Source organism: Cucurbita moschata, unplaced genomic scaffold (assembly GCF_002738365.1).
Source record: "Cucurbita moschata cultivar Rifu unplaced genomic scaffold, Cmos_1.0 Cmo_Scf00007, whole genome shotgun sequence".
NCBI classification, from domain to species: domain Eukaryota; kingdom Viridiplantae; phylum Streptophyta; class Magnoliopsida; order Cucurbitales; family Cucurbitaceae; genus Cucurbita; species Cucurbita moschata.
In genome coordinates, this window is record NW_019268523.1 from 5,980,691 (window position 1) to 5,998,348 (window position 17,658).

General features: G+C 36.5%; 3 protein-coding genes and 1 pseudogene across 4 annotated transcripts in view; 3 read left to right on the forward strand and 1 right to left on the reverse strand.

Annotated features, from left to right (window-relative positions):
- Positions 1-8,489, forward strand: part of LOC111444785 (mediator of RNA polymerase II transcription subunit 23) — a 21,783-nt gene extending 13,294 nt beyond the window's left edge. The window contains exons 11-22 of one of the 2 annotated variants that reach the window (XR_002710740.1): positions 281-443; positions 538-783; positions 1,116-1,286; positions 1,397-1,510; positions 1,922-2,047; positions 2,573-2,721; positions 5,579-5,819; positions 5,922-6,693; positions 6,782-6,963; positions 7,465-7,568; positions 7,654-8,140; positions 8,207-8,489. Coding sequence is in view for 1 of the 2 variants with exons in the window: in XM_023082833.1 (XP_022938601.1) it covers positions 281-443; positions 538-783; positions 1,116-1,286; positions 1,397-1,510; positions 1,922-2,047; positions 2,573-2,721; positions 5,579-5,819; positions 5,922-6,693; positions 6,782-6,963; positions 7,465-7,568; positions 7,654-7,855 (2,470 nt within the window). In the remaining variant the exon portion in view is untranslated. Of the gene's footprint in view, positions 1-280; positions 444-537; positions 784-1,115; positions 1,287-1,396; positions 1,511-1,921; positions 2,048-2,572; positions 2,722-5,578; positions 5,820-5,921; positions 6,694-6,781; positions 6,964-7,464; positions 7,569-7,653 lie in introns of both variants that reach the window. The other variant, XM_023082833.1, reaches the window with a different exon arrangement.
- Positions 8,490-8,696: 207 nt separating this feature from the next.
- Positions 8,697-11,639, reverse strand: LOC111444786 (plant UBX domain-containing protein 2-like). The gene is made up of 3 exons (XM_023082835.1): positions 10,441-11,639; positions 9,214-9,492; positions 8,697-9,083 (listed from the first exon to the last, which is right to left on the reverse strand). Exons 1-3 carry the CDS (start codon positions 11,332-11,334, stop codon positions 8,820-8,822), a joined length of 1,437 nt encoding a protein of 478 aa, XP_022938603.1. The 5' UTR covers positions 11,335-11,639; the 3' UTR covers positions 8,697-8,819.
- A 2,563-nt stretch (positions 11,640-14,202) lies between these two features.
- Positions 14,203-15,592, forward strand: LOC111445174 (bZIP transcription factor 17-like). Its single transcript, XM_023083411.1, has 4 exons — positions 14,203-14,403; positions 14,551-14,676; positions 14,767-15,001; positions 15,117-15,592. Exons 1-4 carry the CDS (start codon positions 14,203-14,205, stop codon positions 15,590-15,592), a joined length of 1,038 nt encoding a protein of 345 aa, XP_022939179.1.
- Positions 15,593-15,677: 85 nt separating this feature from the next.
- The window catches only part of LOC111445175, a 20,755-nt pseudogene continuing 18,774 nt past the window's right edge, over positions 15,678-17,658 (forward strand).

The following is a 17,658-nucleotide window of genomic DNA, read 5'->3' on the forward strand; positions in this document are numbered from 1 at the left end:
AAAAAAAAAAAAAAAAAAAAAAAAAAAAAAAAAAAAAAAAAAAAAAAAAAAAAAAAAAAAAAGTTAGGGTTCTAAATAATAATATACAAGATTTTTGATATCTTATTTGCGACGTGATATATACAACGAGAAAGGGTGATATGTCCGTATATCACATTTTACTCAGAGTTACATTGGTAGAGCTTTAAATATGAGGATGTATATACAAGATTTTTGATATCTTATATGCAACGTGATAATGTTACATTCTTTTTAAACTCATATTCCTTTTCTCTTTTAGGTACGAAGGCAAAAGCAAGGCTTTGATGTATGATGTTACAAAAATAATTTCTGCACTTAAAGGAAAGCGTGGAGACCATCGAGTATTTAGATTGGCTGAAAACTTGTGCATGAATCTTATTTTTTCATTAAGAGATTTTTTCTTTGTGAAAAGGGAAGGGAAGGTGGGTGAGCAAAATGATCTCAAAGAAGTATTATAAGTTATATTGTGTTTCATTCCATTGTTAGGCTGAAATTGAACTCTTTCTGTTTTTGAAGGGTCCAACTGAATTTACAGAGACACTAAATCGATTAGCTGTGGTTACTCTTGCTATCCTGATTAAAACACGAGGAATAGCTGATGCTGATCACTTGCTTTATCTTCAAACAATGCTAGAGCAGACAATGGCCACCAGCCAACATACTTGGTCAGAAAAAACTCTGCGATACTTCCCACCTGTTCTTCGTGAAGCGTTGATTGGAAGAATAGATAAAAGAGGTGTAGCTATTCAAGCATGGCAACAGGTTTTTTATCTTAACATATATTAACTACCCTAATTGAGTTCCCCCCACCCTAAAATTGACATCAAATCCCCGTATATGGGTGATTTTGAAGGAATGACAAGTCTTTTGAAACTCTTAAAATTACCCGTTATGTAGTTGACGTTTAATTGGTCAATCATTTAAACGTCTTCTACAATCAGAGGATATAGATGCAGCAAAAATTGACGTATCTAGAATGCTTCGAAGGTTTATTAAATGGTTGGGTTGTGTAGTAATATGCTAGTTTATGTAACCCTCTCCTAAGACGAACAATAAATAATAGTGAGTTGATATCTTTTAACCATCATTTACAGGCAGAAACTACTGTGATCAACCAATGCAACCAACTTCTGTCCCCATCAGCTGATCCGACATATGTGATAACCTACATCAGTCATAGTTTCCCGCAGCATAAACAATATCTATGTGCTGGTGCATGGATACTCATGCAAGGGCACCCTGAAAATATTAACTGCACAACCTTGGTATGAATTTCCTTCCCATTCTCTTTATATACATCAGTACCGTTGTCTATTTTGATTTTAATTTTTCGACAATGCATCCATGTTATGATTTTTTATATCTATCGATTTAGGCACGGGTATTGAGAGAGTTCTCACCGGAAGAAGTAACAGCTAACATTTACACAATGGTAGATGTGCTGCTTCATCACATTCAGATTGAGCCTCAGCATGGACATTCCACACAGGTATATACATACTGGCGTAGCTTATATGCACTTTCTATAAATTGGATGGAGGACTACCTCCTAACTCTTCAATATTTATGGTTAGGAACTTCTGAGACACTAATCTCATTGATAGATAGCCTCTGGAACATACACCAATGACCTTAAAAGCTATGAGGTTCACAATTGGTAGCTTTCAGTCATTAGGCGGCCAACCCATGGTCTTTGCACAATAGTACTATGAGGTCTAGATGATATTCTTAAGACAATACTTTAGGTTTGGCAGCTTGCGAGGATTGTCAGTGGTCGGCTAATTAAGTAGAAATTTTATTAATCTGACATATACATTCAGTTTTATTTATCAGATGACGGAAATGGAGGAAGAAAAAATGCTATTTATGTCTTACAAAGGCCTCCTCATTTCCCTTTCAGGATATTTTGCTTAAAGTTTGTGCCAATCTTTCATTTTTCGTATGGACTCAAGAATTACTTCCTCTTGATATTCTTCTCCTAGCTTTCATTGACCGTGATGACGATCCCAATGCTCTACGCATAGTGGTATGTCCTTCAAACTCCTCTTTTTTTCCTTCTACTTTTGACTACAGATAATGATGTGCTACTATATTTGGGGGATATCGTTCTGTATATTTGTCTGACACATTCAAAGCTCTATATTTAAATTTAAGCCGGTCATTCTTTCAAACAAAACAAGCTCTATTATCTACAAACTACAGATGTGCTATATGGATATGTTTCACCCTAAACTTAACCTGCAATGATATTTAAAATTCATTGCCCAGGTAGGGATTAGAACCAAATTGACGACATCACTTTTATAATTATTGGTCTATATTTGTTGTACATTGATGACTTCACTGTAAATCTCGAGCTCAAATTTCTGATTGCTCGTCTTTCCTAGTACATTTTGTGCAAAAATGACTCATTCAAAATATTGATCATTGTATATCACTATGGAAGAAACAAGTTCTTCAAGGTTCTTCATTAAATAACATACCTTCATGCATGACCCAAAGAACTGCAATTTGATTAGCTAATAGTCTTCCTACATGTGAGGCATTGCAGATTAGTTTACTTGATAGGCAAGAGCTTCAACAACGAGTCAAACTATATTGTATCAACCGAGTTTCACCTGAACACTGGCTTCACTCTGCAGCGTTCAAAAGAAATGATTTACAGAAGGCTCTTGGGAATCATCTTTCATGGAAGGACAGGTGACAAAACTAGGACTTGCATAGTTGACTTTTTATTTTGAGAGGTCGTAATCAATATCTGATCCATAACATACACTGTAATGATATCAAAAACAAATTAGTTAGTTTTTTTTTTCTTTTTTGTTTTTTCGCACTAAAAGAGTAGGATTGCCTTTTCCTGTTGATGAATGGATTGAACATTTCAAGGCTGGTTACTTTTTCTCTTTTCTCCTTTTTGTTTTCCTTTACCTTTCATAGTGTTGGTTGTAGGAATTCTTTAGCTTGCTTCATTTTTCTCGGTGAAGGATATAACAGTAGAATTCTAGGTAGAAAAAATTATTATATCATCAACCAATAATGAAAAAAATATTACAAATATAAATAATTAAAGTCTACATAATACACAGCAATATTACAAAAGATATAAAGGAAATCCAACAAAAACTTCTACCTCATTCCATTCGTTGGCTGAATTCAAAATTCATGATTGATGGTTGTAGTTCAGTGAAGCTGGAAGTCTTGTATGTGGTCCCTCGCCCTTTCGGTTTTAGAATTCCTGGTTGAATATGGCAGATTGTTGTAAAACTATTGAGGATTCTTTGTCTCAAGATACTTATGTTATTCCTTACAAACTTAGGAATCTGAAATTTCTTATTAAAGAATGGTTTTCTGATCAGGAAGCTACAAGGAAAAGAAAGGAGAAGAGTCTTATTTCAGAATTGAATGGTTTGCAAATTTGAAATGTCTACTTAAGATATTGGCCTTCGATTTTTCGACTAAGGCATTAATGAATATTTACTTGTCAAAAGAACGCAACTTGATAAAGATTTAATTTTCTTGCTTTCGGCTACCATGGTGGCTGTTCGAGATTTCTCTGGAGTTGGGATTTGGTTTGATTGATCTTTTTTTATTTCACGGCCGATCTCATTTGCTCTGTTTTCTATTTCTATCTTTTTTTCACTCCCCTGGGAGTTTTGTCTCATTGAACATTTTCTTTTTATCATATCAATGAGAAATTTCTTGTTATAGAAAAAAAAAAAAAAAAACTAGCTTTCATTGAGAACAATTGAAGAATACGTAAGTGCAAGGGTAAACAATGGAAAAGAAAAAAGTGAAGGGCAATAAAGAAGGGTCTAGAAAAAACCAACGAGTATTTTGGCGTTGGAGGATCCAATTAATCAAAATGCTATTGAGAATGTTACTCATGAAGAAGATGCATATCTAGAGGGTTATTTTGCAAATAACTTCACCATTTTGTGGAAGATAACCTCAAGATTTCAAACAATATTGGTATCTTTCAAGTAGATGAAAAAGAGGAGATTGAAAAGAAGCATTTTCCTTCTAACCTACATTTGGACTCTATTCCGATCTTAGAAAACCCTCTCCCTCCTCCACCCTCAATACCTGACGAATTCTCAGCTTTTGTAGAAGCATGTGATTTGCAGCTTTATGAAATTCCCCCACTATTATCAGAGAAAAATTGTGCACGAAATTAATAGTGTTGTCATTCTTGGAAGATTAGTGGTCTTGGGTGTTGGAGTCCTTGGGATTAGTGCTGATGCTGTAGTTGGTCCGGTTTGGATTGTGTCACAAGAAAGTTGTCCTTCTGTTGTTTGCAGCAGTTCTTATCTTTAGCTAATATGGACAAGTTCATTGGTTCAGTTGCTTTATTAGTTGGTTTTGATATTGTTAGTGGAGGTTGCATAGGAGGAATTTGATGATTTGGCTTCGAGGGCATGGTTAGACGTGCTGCAATATCTCTTTGTTTTCTTAAGATCCTTTTGAAGTTATTGTCTTAGAAGTTAAGATGCTTCTTTCATATGGGAGCTGCATTATTCCAAATGGGATTCCAAGGGAACTCTCCTTTATTCCAAATGGGAAGTCTCCCGTGATCCAGATCATCAGTTATGGTATCTGGAGTACTTGTTAGAAGTCTTTTTTTTTTTTTTTCTTTTAAATCCTTGTTTCTTCGTGTCTATTTTCGTCCAGTTCATTGATCACACCAATCATGCTCATCCTTGTTGGAACTCAAAATCCGTAAGAAAATATTGTTCTTTTGTGTTGTTAGTCTTCTTAGGAAGGCAAAGGGTCAACTGCCAAATTTATGTCGAAACACTCTTCTTCGGTTCTAGGATCGAACTAGTATATCCTTCACAGGTGTGATGCTGAGGATTTGAATAGTTTTTTGTGGTTATTAGTTATTATTAAATTACCGCGGAACTCAAAATCTTAAGCTCATGGGTTACAATGGACTTACATCACTACTTTAACATTTCCTTCACTTGTGGGCTTGGAAATTTGTTCAATACCCAAAAGGGTAAGTAAATATTAATTTTGGGGGAAATGACATTAAAAAAGCATTCAAACATTGAGTTATAGTAAATTTAATTATATCACACTAGTATTTGATGGTGTTTTTTGGCCAGAGTTTAATTTAGCCTTTGAGCAGAGGTCAAGCATCCAGGAGGCGTTAGAAGAGGTGGTTATGGAATCCATGTGGGAGGGGTCGGGTTCTTTGGCTGGTCGGATGCTTGGCAATTTTGTGGTTTAGTTGGCTAGAAAGGAATAGGAGCGTTCCTCAGATGAGATAGTTCGGGAGGATGGAATGTGACATTTTTCCAATACTTTTCTTTCAGCTCCCAATTCTGTTTTTTAATTTGTCTTGCAGAGTGTCCTGCTTTGGTCGTGCTCTTTCCTTGTGTTTTGTTGCAATTTTGCTTAGCGTGCGGCTCACTACGTTCATAAAGTCCTTTTGAATTTAGCTTCAACGCTTCATATGTTCGCTTACATTGTTTTATATCTATCAGAAGAATTCTGCACCTATTCTTCTGGGAGCACTATAAGGATTTTAATTAGAAAAGCTGTCTTGATGTCACAGGTATCCTGTATTTTTTGACGATATTGCAGCTCGATTACTTCCAGTAATTCCATTGATAGTTTATAGGCTCATTGAAAATGATGCTGTAGATCAAGCTGACAGAGTATTGGCCATGTACTCTCCTTTTTTGGCCTACCACCCTCTTAGATTTACATTTGTTCGTGATATACTCGCATACTTCTATGGTCATCTACCTAACAAGCTCATTGTTCGAATTTTGTATGTACTTGATATCAGCAAGGTAACATTCTGTCTGTTCCTTTTTCACTTGTGATGTACATATATGAATATATGTTTGTTTATATGTTATTCCTGTTACTTACAGACACCAAATTTGTTTCAGATTCCATTTTCTGAGTCGTTCCCACATTACATTAGTTCCCCTGGTCCTGTCATGTGCCCGCCAATGGATTACTTTGCTACCCTCTTGTTGGGGATAGTCAATAATGTTATACCTTCCTTACAGACATCAAAACCTGGAACGGCAAGTGATACTTCGAGTAATTCAATGCGTCCATCGCATAACAAAGCCCCTGGGACAACGCCACCGGGGGCAACAAGTGCTTCCGAGAGCCAAAAAGCATTTTATCAAATTCAGGACCCTGGCACATATACTCAGCTTGTTCTTGAAACAGCAGTCATAGAATTACTTTCTCTCCCTGTCTCAGCTGGTCAGATTGTGTCATCGTTGGTTCAAATTGTTGTCAACATACAACCTACTCTAATTCAATCGAGCAACAATTTTCATGGAGCTCCGAGCAGTATGGGTCAGGGATCAGCATTACCGACATCTCCTTCTGGAGGAAGCACAGACTCCTTAAATGCTGGAAGATCAAATACCTCAGCATCTGGAATAAATACTCCTAATTTTGTTTCACGAAGTGGGTATACATGCCAACAACTTTCTAGCCTTATGATCCAGGCATGTGGTCTTCTACTAGCGCAGCTTCCTCAAGAATTTCATGTACAGTTGTATCTAGAGGCATCACGCATTATAAAAGAAACTTGGTGGCTGTCTGATGCAACAAGATCCTTAGGCGAGCTAAACTCTGCTGTTGGTTACTCGTTGATGGATCCAACATGGGCAGCACAAGACAATACCTCAACGGCTATTGGTATGCTATATGTTATTTACTAATTAACCTTATTCCATTTGACAACATAAACCGTCATTTCTGCTCACAAATTGATGCCATATTTTAGGTAACACGGTTGCACTGCTTCACTCTTTATTTAGTAACCTCCCACAGGAATGGCTAGAAGGGGCACATGTGATTATCAAACATCTCAGACCCGTCACATCAGTAGCGATGCTGAGAATAGTTTTCCGTATTATGGGTCCACTGCTCCCCAAACTTGCCAATGCTCATAGCCTTTTCTGTAAGGTATGTTGAGGAACATTAGTTATCAAAAATGAAATTTACGTTTTCAGTTTAGCATAAAGTTACTTCGAGATATTTTATTGAATTTTCTTTATACCCACTGGAAAGAACAGATTCTATATGATTTTAAGCCTTTAAGTCTTTATTAGATGAAATTTAAGAGACTTAAGTCTCAAATATAAGCTATTTATAGGCTGCCATAATCTGTCGAGTACTGTACATAATCCGATATGCCCTTAGGCACGACCATACATAGAAATCACACTTGGGAAGGAGGGACAATTAGCTAGAGCAACAGGTACGGTAGCGAAACTGATTGCAAAAGAGGGGAAATCAGCTGTTAGCTCCTCTGTTTCTGTTCTCTTTCCTTTTAGCCTATGCTGTTTCTGTTAATTAGTTCTAATTGGTTTGATAGTTGTTAAATTCTTAGCTGGTTAGAAGGTTGTTTAAGGTTGTTAGCTGCTTTTGTCCACTAGTATAAATACATGGTCGATTGTTCTTCAGACTCTCTCCTCACTTTTGAGCGTATTGGTGGATGTATTTGGGAAGAACACACAAACATCAATACCAGTGGAAGCCGCAGAAATATCAGACCTCATTGACTTTCTGTAAGTGACAACGAAAAGAATTTACTCAAATGTTTTGTTCTATATGCTCTAAGATACTCTTATACATATGGTCATTTTTCATCAGGCACCATGTTGTCCATTATGAGGGGCAGGGAGGGCCTGTTGTAGCTAATAGCAAGCCTCGACAAGAAGTTTTGGGCATTATAGGAAGAGCTTTGGAAAATCTGCGTCCAGATGTGCAACACCTCCTTTCCCACTTGAAGCCTGACACTAGTTCTTCTATCTATGCTGCAATGCATCCAAAGCTGGTTCAAAACCCAGCTTGACCAGAAGGCTAAACTGGAGTTTTCTTTTTTCTTTTTTCTCAATAATTAAAGTGTTGGTTTGGTTGATTATAATGTATTCATTAGTTGGTCTGTATCTGATATGGTTAGTGCGAGTGGCCTTCGGCCAAAGCTTGTTAGTAGGTGTAAATTAAGAGGTTATTTTACCGACCGAGTTTAGGGTATAAATAGATTGAGATTGAATTAGTACTGGAATTAGTGGAAATAACATACATTTATGGAAGTTTTCATGGCATTAGAGCCTTGATTACAAATCGCAATGATCTTGTAAGTACATCACTTTTTGGTTTGATTGATGAACTAATCCTTTTCATAAAGTTTTACCTGCTGCAGAAGAAGCTAACAGAAGTTGTCAAGGCTATTCAAAACTGGGCTGATGGATTGTGCAAGGCCAGGTACTTGTGATTTACTCAACTCCCTCAGAAGCTACTCTCACATATGTTGTTGGAGTAATGAAGAATATTTTTAGGCTCAAGGCAATTACTAAAACCACTCTCAGATGTATCATTAACAGTGAGGTTTGGTTCCATGGAATTTGGAATCTCAATGCCCCCAGATTTTGATTCATTTTATGTACCTTGCTTTTATCGTTTACAATACATGGATTTACTAGCAAGGAAAGCATGCAATTCTTTTATTTGAAGATTTTGTAACCCTTTTATGGTTAGAAATTGCAAAGAATACATGTTTTCCCTCAATGTTCTATGTCTTGGTTATAATGAACCATATCGACAACATTTCATTGATGGTAAAAAAGGGTTCTCAAACCTTTCTTAATCTTGTTTTTAATTCTTCAAATGTTCATTTTGGTTCGACCGACTCGTTAGTAGGAACGAACATACTAATCATTGACTGAAATGCTTCGTCCACTGCCCATAAAAGGGTATACAGAGTTAAAAAGTTCAAAAGAAAAGCAAATTAATGGGGGGCACTGTTCCAAGTAGGTTTAAAGTTGTGGAGGAGGAGCCACAGCTGAGCCGCTTACGAGTGGTTCAATGATCTCAAGGAGTTCATTACGCAAACCTGTGAAGACAACTGAATCTGTTTCCATTGGTCTAAACTTGACCAAAGCTGAAGGGACTAACTCCTCATCATCTAGCGTTTTACCTCTCTCTCCCGTGGGAAAATGAGCGATCGTACGCCGCTTAACACCGACGGGATGTATCAACTCAAATTCCAAACTGGGTTCCTTCAGTGCTGTACTCACAAACTGCCATGGAAACACACAACACCATTCATTTTACATTCTAAGAGCCATGGAAGAACAGTGTTCAAGTTATAACCTTGTATCTAACACTTAGCTACCATGGAAGAACAGTGTTGAAGTTCATGTATCTAACCTCATATAGAGCACTTGTTGGCTCCCGAGGAGAAAAAACACCTTGAAGTACCACGCCATCCGGAAATTGAATTCTGATAACTGTTCTTGTATACTTCCTCCTAGCAGCTTTTGCCTGTTTTTCCTTGTATGATTTAGGAACCAAAAGCTGAGATTCAGCAATCTTTTGTTTCCTCATTATAGCTTCTCTTTTAACCTCTTCAACAGAGAGGTTGTAAAACGAGTCCGGTAGCTCGATGTTGGCTGCAATATTTTCAGGGACAGCAAAGAATACCCGAATCTGGAAATAATAAATCATCCATCCAAAACATCAGCCAAGGAAGTTATGAACAAAAGCTATGTAAAATATACTGTAAAAGAGTTCCTTACCTGACCCTCTTCCTTCTAAAAACAAAACAACAAAAACAAGTGTAGATCAATGTGAACACAAGATGGCTACTAACTACCCATATTTAAATATTAACATAAGAGATTTGATGGTCACTTTGAACTGAGAGCAACAACCATACAATTAATAAAAAATATCCCTCTCTTCTGATAAACATTTTGAGTTGTTTCTGTTATTGCTTTTACATGGTGTACTTGTAAATGTTCCTCTCCTTTTCACTAATTATAGTCCAAACTATCTATGAGTAAATTGGAAGGCTTTTATGCAACTTCCTTTCGCTCAAGGTCTCCCATTTTGTACCCTATCCAATTAAGCACCTAGACTATTCCAGAGAAACTTCTTTTGGTTTCTTCTGGTTGCCTCCAACATGGTTTCTAGGCTTTCAGTTTCTTACAGATCGATCATCGACGTCTGACAACGGGGCTAAATATGCACTGGCTTGGAAAAGCTACTAAGGGGGTGATGGGAGGCAGAACAAAACTTAAGCCAAGTCATTAAGAGAATTGAACATAACTATCGCCGAGTAGAATTCTCTTATCTACCCATAAAAAAACACTTAATCATTCATAGAGGGCTCTTGCTTGGCACATCAGTTCATGGTAGCTAAGTGTTAGAGCTTTTTTTTTTTTTTTTTCTTGCTACATTCTAGTAAAGGGGAGAAAAAAAAAATCCTAGGAAAAGCTATTTATGGTCCTTTAGCAACATTCATATCAGAACCACAATTTCAGTAACATCTCAATTGCGTTCATTAGAAATCTTTATATTCAAAACAGAGACAAACCAAGGGAACAAACACATATTTTCTTGCATCAGGAGTTCAGATTTCTCTGTTAACCTTACCTGTCTGTCTACTTTCTTTGGTTCGACCAGTTCATCAGCCTGAGTTGTAGCCATAGTAGCAGTGCTGGGTTTCTGTTGTTGTTCATCAAGCTTTGGGCGGTCAATTGAATCCACTACCTTACCTAATATGTTAATTTCTTCCGCTGTTGGAACCTCCATGGTTGCCCACATTTCACCATCTTCCTCTCGCAATTTAAAACCCACAAACTCCAACAAGTCCACTCCTCCCACAGCCTCACCAATTGCCTCCTTAATTTTGGGATTACTCAGACGAATCTTCCTAAACTTTGAATTGTCTGGTTCCCGAACTATGTTCCTCAAAAGCTTCAGAACGATATCCAATGAACTTTGTGACGGATTCCCTGATAAGAAAGTGCCAACGCAAGACTCAAGTTCACTCAGAGATTCTGCATCGTTCGTGGACAGATCTGCTGGTCCTTTGGATGCACTGTCGATGACACAGCTATCTACGTGCACCGAAACCTCTTCTTCAGACCCGTAATTTTGGCCACAAATCGGACATTCAAACACATTTAAGGAATACCCATTTCCAGATCTTTTCCCAGATGTTATAAACGAGTCAAACGGATCAAATCCGTCGGCCGGATTACGATCTGGGTTCGATTTATTCGACTGCTCTGACCTGTTTTGGGCACTGGCAATTGAATTTGCAACCGGGGGCTTAGAATTTAGCGGGGAATCCGAAGATGGATTAACCGGCTTCGGCTTTGAAATGGGATTTTGCGATGGGCGGGTAGGCAAGGAAGTAGTTGACCCCGAAGAAGACGACCCTAAAACTCTACCCTGGCCCTTGAAACTAGCAGAGGAAGAAGAAGACAAGGGATTATTGAACCTTTTCATGAAACCCTTGAACTTGTCCTTCACGTCCCCCATAATAAGCAATACTATCAGAAACAAAGAACCCTAACAATTACTTGGTTTGGAAGAATATAATTTACACCAAATCAGCTAAAATTTTTCTCTCGATCACCAAGATCAGACTCATCCATTGACAGAACTTTTATTATATAGGCGAATTGGCGGAAGATTTGAGATTAAGACTGGTTTCTCCTTTCCAGATCCAAAAAGGTCCGAAAAAGGAAAAGAAGAAGGGTGTTATAGGCGGTTGATGGTGTTCTTGGTCTTACAAGCCATCCAACTCTTTTTCACCTTCTTAATTGTCTTCCAAGAAAATATGAGTTCCCTTGGTCACTCATTCTTCCAATATTAATAAATTAGATGTTAAAAGCTCAAATTCATCTGATATTGATTGCATTTTGTATTTAATAATTTGTTTTTGACCGCTCTTCCAATATTTTTTTAAAATTACGAATTTATTCAATAAAACAATTGAAAATTCAATAACGTCGTGTTATAAGAAAAATGGAAGATCCATTAGGTTTAGGTCAAATTCTATCCACAATCTCACGTGGAAACTCATGTACTATTTGAAAAGTAAAGAATAGTAGGAGTGAATATAAAAATATTTTGTTAGTTTACACGCATCACTAACCTAATAGTATTGTAGGTTCTCTATGGGAGATTTTTATTCAACTCCGAAGAGACCAAACCGGAATAGAGCAGAGATTCTAGTTTAAATGGAGAATGGGAGAGAAGGGAGAAAAAGAGAGATTTTTTTCACATTAGTTAAATGTGATCGGTGCTATGGATAAATTTCCCTGTTCTCGTTTCCACCCCCAACCCACCTTTTATTTTAACAAATTATATATATATATACACGTATACATATCTTGAAACTAGAAGGATAAAAATAAATTGTCGAGCTACAACACGAGTGAGATTCTCTAAAAAGAGAAGGTTGCATGTGGCCAAGAGGGTCCAGTTGGAGACTTGGGATTTCAGTAGTAAATGTAAAGGTTGCAACAATGAAAGTTAGTCAGCCAATATGCGAAAGAGAAGTTACTAGTTGAATTTTGATTTGAGTAGGTTGATAGTATGAAACATGTTAACCGTGGGAATCGGGTTGTGACTATACTAAGTCCTATCTTTTTTGTTTGAGCTCGACAGTTTGTATCTAACGAGATCAACTAAGTTCTTAACGAACTAGTTTCATAACGTAATTGTTATTATCTCATTTTATTGGCCCAAGTTGGCCCTAATTTCCATCTATTGTTCTACTGTTGTCTGTTTATATGACAGAAGAGGTGTCGAGATGAATTGGTCGTAGTCATTGCAGAAAATACTCCTCTTAGCCCACATTGCTTAGCAAGAACCGACATGGAATCATGTCATGCAAGGAGAAAAACTAAACTCATGGCACTTGAGAGCTTGATTCAACTTAAGAGTTAGGAGGCATGTTTAAATGAGATCCCAAAAATGCTTAAACATTAAGTAACGGTTAAAACTTTTCTTGAAGAAATGCTTATAGGAATGGACTCATATTTGAATCACAACCATTATAAAATCGTACAAAATCTATTAAGCTGAAATGGATTGGGCTGGGCTTTGGGCTTGGTGGGCTAGTTGGATGGAGCTTAAATGAGTTGGTTGTTAAATAGATTTTAAATTGGGCTTGGAGGTTGTGGGCTGGGCTTGAGCTGCTGAATGGGCTGTTAGGCTAATGCAGTTGGGTTTTTTTTTTCTTTTAACGGATTTGAACCAAACCACAAGGCTACGAACCGAACCGAGATTGGACTGTTACTTCTTTCGTGCGTGAACCAGTGTTCCAAAGGCCTCGGAAAGGTTGACAACGTCAGAATTTAGTGCCTTATTGCTAGTTTAAATTAGTCTGAATATTTAATATTTGAATAATATATTAATTATGAAATATATCTTAGATATTCGTACTTATTGTTAGTTTGAATTAGTCAAGAAATTTAATATTTGAAGAATATATTAGTTAAGAAATATATCTTATATATTCGTAATCTGTTAATATTTTTTCTATGATTTGATTAGTAGTATATTTTATTCTCAAGATTTAGTAGTTTATATTTTCTGATTTGTAGGTATTAGTTGGTAGTTTGTATCATATTTAAAACGTTGTGAATATCAATGAAGATGGAACCTTCGATCCTAATTCTATTTCTCATTCTTAACTTTCTTTGATTAATAATATTTTCAGATCTATTCACACTTTTGGGTGGTAGATATTGTGTCAGTTGGTATCAAAGCAAGTTGATAACCAGGGTTTGATATTATTACTTGAGATGAATGGTGGAAGTGCTTCTATGGGTATAGCTATAGAAAAGTTTGTTGACAATAAATATAATTATTGGAAGTTATGTATAGAAACTTATTACAAGGGCAAGATTATTGGGATTTAATTGAGAGTGATGACACAGAAATTCCATCCGATACTCCAAAGAATGCTGAATTACGCCGAAAATGGAAGATCAAATGTGGAAAAACTTTATTTACCTTGCGAACTTTGATTAGCAAGGAATATATTGATCATGTTCGTGATTTAAAGTCACCAAAGCAAGTGTGAGAAACACTTCAAAAGCTGTTCACTAAGAAAATACAGTTCGATTACAATTTCTAGAGAATGAATTAGTTGTGGTAACTCAAGGTAATTTTTCTGTTGAAGAATATTTCTTGAAAGTGAAAAATCTGTGTTCTGAAATTTCAGAATTAGATGTTGAGGAGCCAGTGAGTGATGCTCGATTACGGCGTTATCTTATTCTTGGATTACGAAAAGACTTTATGCCCTTTGTTTCCTCGATATAAGGGTAGGCAAATCAGCTTACAGTTATTGAATTGGAGAATTTGCTTTCGAATCACGAAGTTTTGATTAAGCAAATGACTAGCAACAACAAGCTTTCCCAAAATTTAGAAAATGTGTTGTCTGTCAAAGATCAAAGGAGACAGAATTTTCATTCAAAGGTTTCATCAAGCAATGAGAATCAATTCAGAACTGAGGAGTCGTCAAAGAAGCCATTTAAAGCTTGTTACAAGTGTGGAAAACCTGGCCATTTTAAACGAGATTGTCGGGTGAAAGTGGTGTGTCATCGTTGTGGAAAGCCAGGCCATATTAAGCCAAATTGCCGAGTTAAAATGTAGGAATCAGAAGCTAATGCTGTACATGAAAGTAAAAGTTCTTCGGATTCAATTTGGGAACACTACTTAGCTATTGAGGTTCTTGACTAGCCAACAAATGTGACTTCAGCCGTACATCAAGATGATGTCTCTGCAAATGCTCATGTCTTTATAGACTACAATGAAGAATGGATTGTCGATTCTGGTTGTTCTTATCATACAATTGGAAACGAAACTGTTCTATCAGATCTTCGTCCACATTGTCAAAAGAACAGTAAAGGGCCCAACAAAGCGGCTGAATTGGAATCATGACTTTCTCAACTCTAGGAGGAACTGAAGAAAACGAGTGATCAACTGAGTGCATCTGAATCACACAAAAAGCAAGCCCAACAGGAAGCAGAAGAAGCAAAGAAACTATCAAATATGTCTGCAAAGCTTGAAGAATTCATTATCATGGCTGACCAAGAAGCTGTTGGGGGCGCTACTGTTTGTGTTTGCAACCCTGCATGCTCTCCAGGATCCAGGAGCTCTGTGGTTTTATGCAAGGAGTCCCCCGATGAAGGTAAGTTTCTAAACTATCAATCTTTTGAATTAAGAATTGCAGATAGCGAGTGTTTTTCGACTCATTCTGGTGGATGAAACTCAAAGAGTGAAGATTGTAAATTGTCCTTCCCCAGAGCATGGTAGCGATGGTAGTGATCATGAATTCTCAGGCGAGCCAACATCGTCTCAAGGCTCGGGTTCTGAAAATTTTGATTCTGGCGTCTCTGAGGGAATGAATTGCCTATCTTCTAATGCAGATTATTATGATGTTATTGTCGAACAGAAGATTAAATCAGAAGAAATAGGGAAATTTTGTATGACAAAGAGGAAGAAAGAACAGAATGAAGGTAACGCGGATTTGAGATCTTCCAAATATCAAAGGTCATTTGTTCCGGCAGAAACTACCAATCCCCAATTGAATTCCTGTGCTGTAAATGAGGACGAAGAGAAGAGGAAGGTGAGGTTGATTAGGAATCGAGAGAGTGCGCAGCTATCCAGGAAAAGGAAAAAACAATATGTGGAGGAGTTGGAGGACAAAGTGAGAATCATGCATTCAACCATTGCTGGATTGAATAATAAGGTATCGTATATGTTGGCTGAGCAGCTCTGAGACAGCAGCTGAGTGGTTGTGGTATGTGTCAGCTTCCTCCTCCTGGTATGTACCCACATCTCTTAATGCCTCCAATGTCATATCCATGGTGCCATGTGCTCCTTATGTTGTTAAACCTCAAGGGTCTCAGGTCCCTCTAGTTCATATTCCTAGATTAAAGCCCCAACAACCTACTTCAACAGCTAGGAGTAAAAAGAATGAGAGTAAGAAGGCTGTGGGAAGAACTAAGAAGGTTGCCAGTGTTAGTTTTCTAGGTCTGTTGTTCTTTATTACGCTTTTTGGTTTTTGGTGGTCTAGTTCCTACAATGAATGACAGATTTGGAAATGTTGGACGAGTTCCTCGTCAGTTGCATTTGTTGGTGATAGTTTTGTTGGCTTTTTGGCCTTAATCTCCAATTAATTAATTTTAATTAATTAATTAATTTTTTTTATGATAACAAACTTACCTTCAATTATTAACAATTCTCAGTATTTTGTCCACAGTGTAAGGTTGGGAATAACGATTTCAAAGTCTTTTTTGATTCACTCAAATTAGAGATAAAACGAAGAAGTTTCAGTCAAAATAAGATACCTGACGTGATGATGTGGCGACAAAATTGACATCATGGACCAATCAAATTCAAAACAAGATACTGACGTGATGATGTGGTGATAAAATTGATGATGTGGTGACAAAATTGACATCCTGGACCAGCAACAAAATTGACATCATAGACCAATCGAAGTATGACATTTAGAACTTTGATAGAGCAACAAATGGTGAAGTTTTCAATTACATATATAACAGTTTTCCACTACTTTTGAATTAAAAGAGGAGTATTTGAATTATAAAATCATTTCAATTACATTTATAAAAGTTTTCCGTTACTTTTCCTGGGAAAGAAATTATAATGATTTCATTTACATATTTGAATTATAAAATCATTTCAATTACATTTACAAAAGTTTCCAAAAAAATTATTTGAATTATAAAATTATAATGATATCAGTTAGATTTATAAAACTATTCCATTACTTTTAAATGGTTACTCACATCGTTTTCATTAACATTTTTTTATTATATTATTACATTTAAATAGGTTATATATATATATATATAAATGAAACATGTGGTCTATAATTTTTTTTTATGATAAATTTAAAAATAAATCAATATTATTTTGGTCGCGTTTTAGTGGTCTGTATCAATTCCTATTTTTGCAATTTGATTACTATTTAAACTCATCACTTCTTCATATTTCTTAGAACAACACACAGAACATTTCAGAAACTCAAGCTCCATAGTTTCCTCAATTTAAACTTTTTTTAAAAAGCCTCCATTGTTGCTCTCTACAAGTTTCCAATTTTATTTCTTGTTCATTTAGTCTGAGAGAGATGTCTATTGTAGTGTGAGAAAATTGTAAATCTACTACTTCAGAGAGTTGTGGTGTGGTGTGTTTCTATAAAATTTCAGACAGTTGTACCGATTTGATCTTGAGTCGTTGAAAGGATTGAGTTTGCTCTTGAACTCGTAAAAAGAGCAGTGTACCAGTTTGATTCTGAGCCATGGAAAGGATTGAGTTTGCTCTTGAACTCGTAAAAAGAGTGGTGTACCGGTTTGATCCTGAGCCGTGGAAAGGTTTGAGTTTGCTCTTGCACTCGTAAAAAGAGCGGTGTAGCAGTTGGGCTCTGATAAAGAGTCAGAAAATTTTATTCAAATTCCGTAGAGGCGCTTGGGGAGTGGAGTAGGTCGAGTTTGACCGAACCACTATAAAACTAAGGTGTTATATTTTCTAACCCTTTTCCTATTTAAATTCTAAATTATTGTTATGTTTTATTGCATGGTATAAGCTTTATTGTTATTAAAAAAAAAAAAATTTAATAATTACATGATTGAAACCCTATTCACCCCTCTAGGATTGTCATATCGATCCAATACAATCAGAATCATGGGAGGGTTTTGAGAGTCGATGGGCATTTCAATTTATCCGATGGTGGGAGTGTAGGAACTCCTTGTGGAAAATCTGGTACTTGTGAGAGAATTTATAGGAAAGAGCATGTAACGCAAAAAAAAAAAAAAAAAAAAA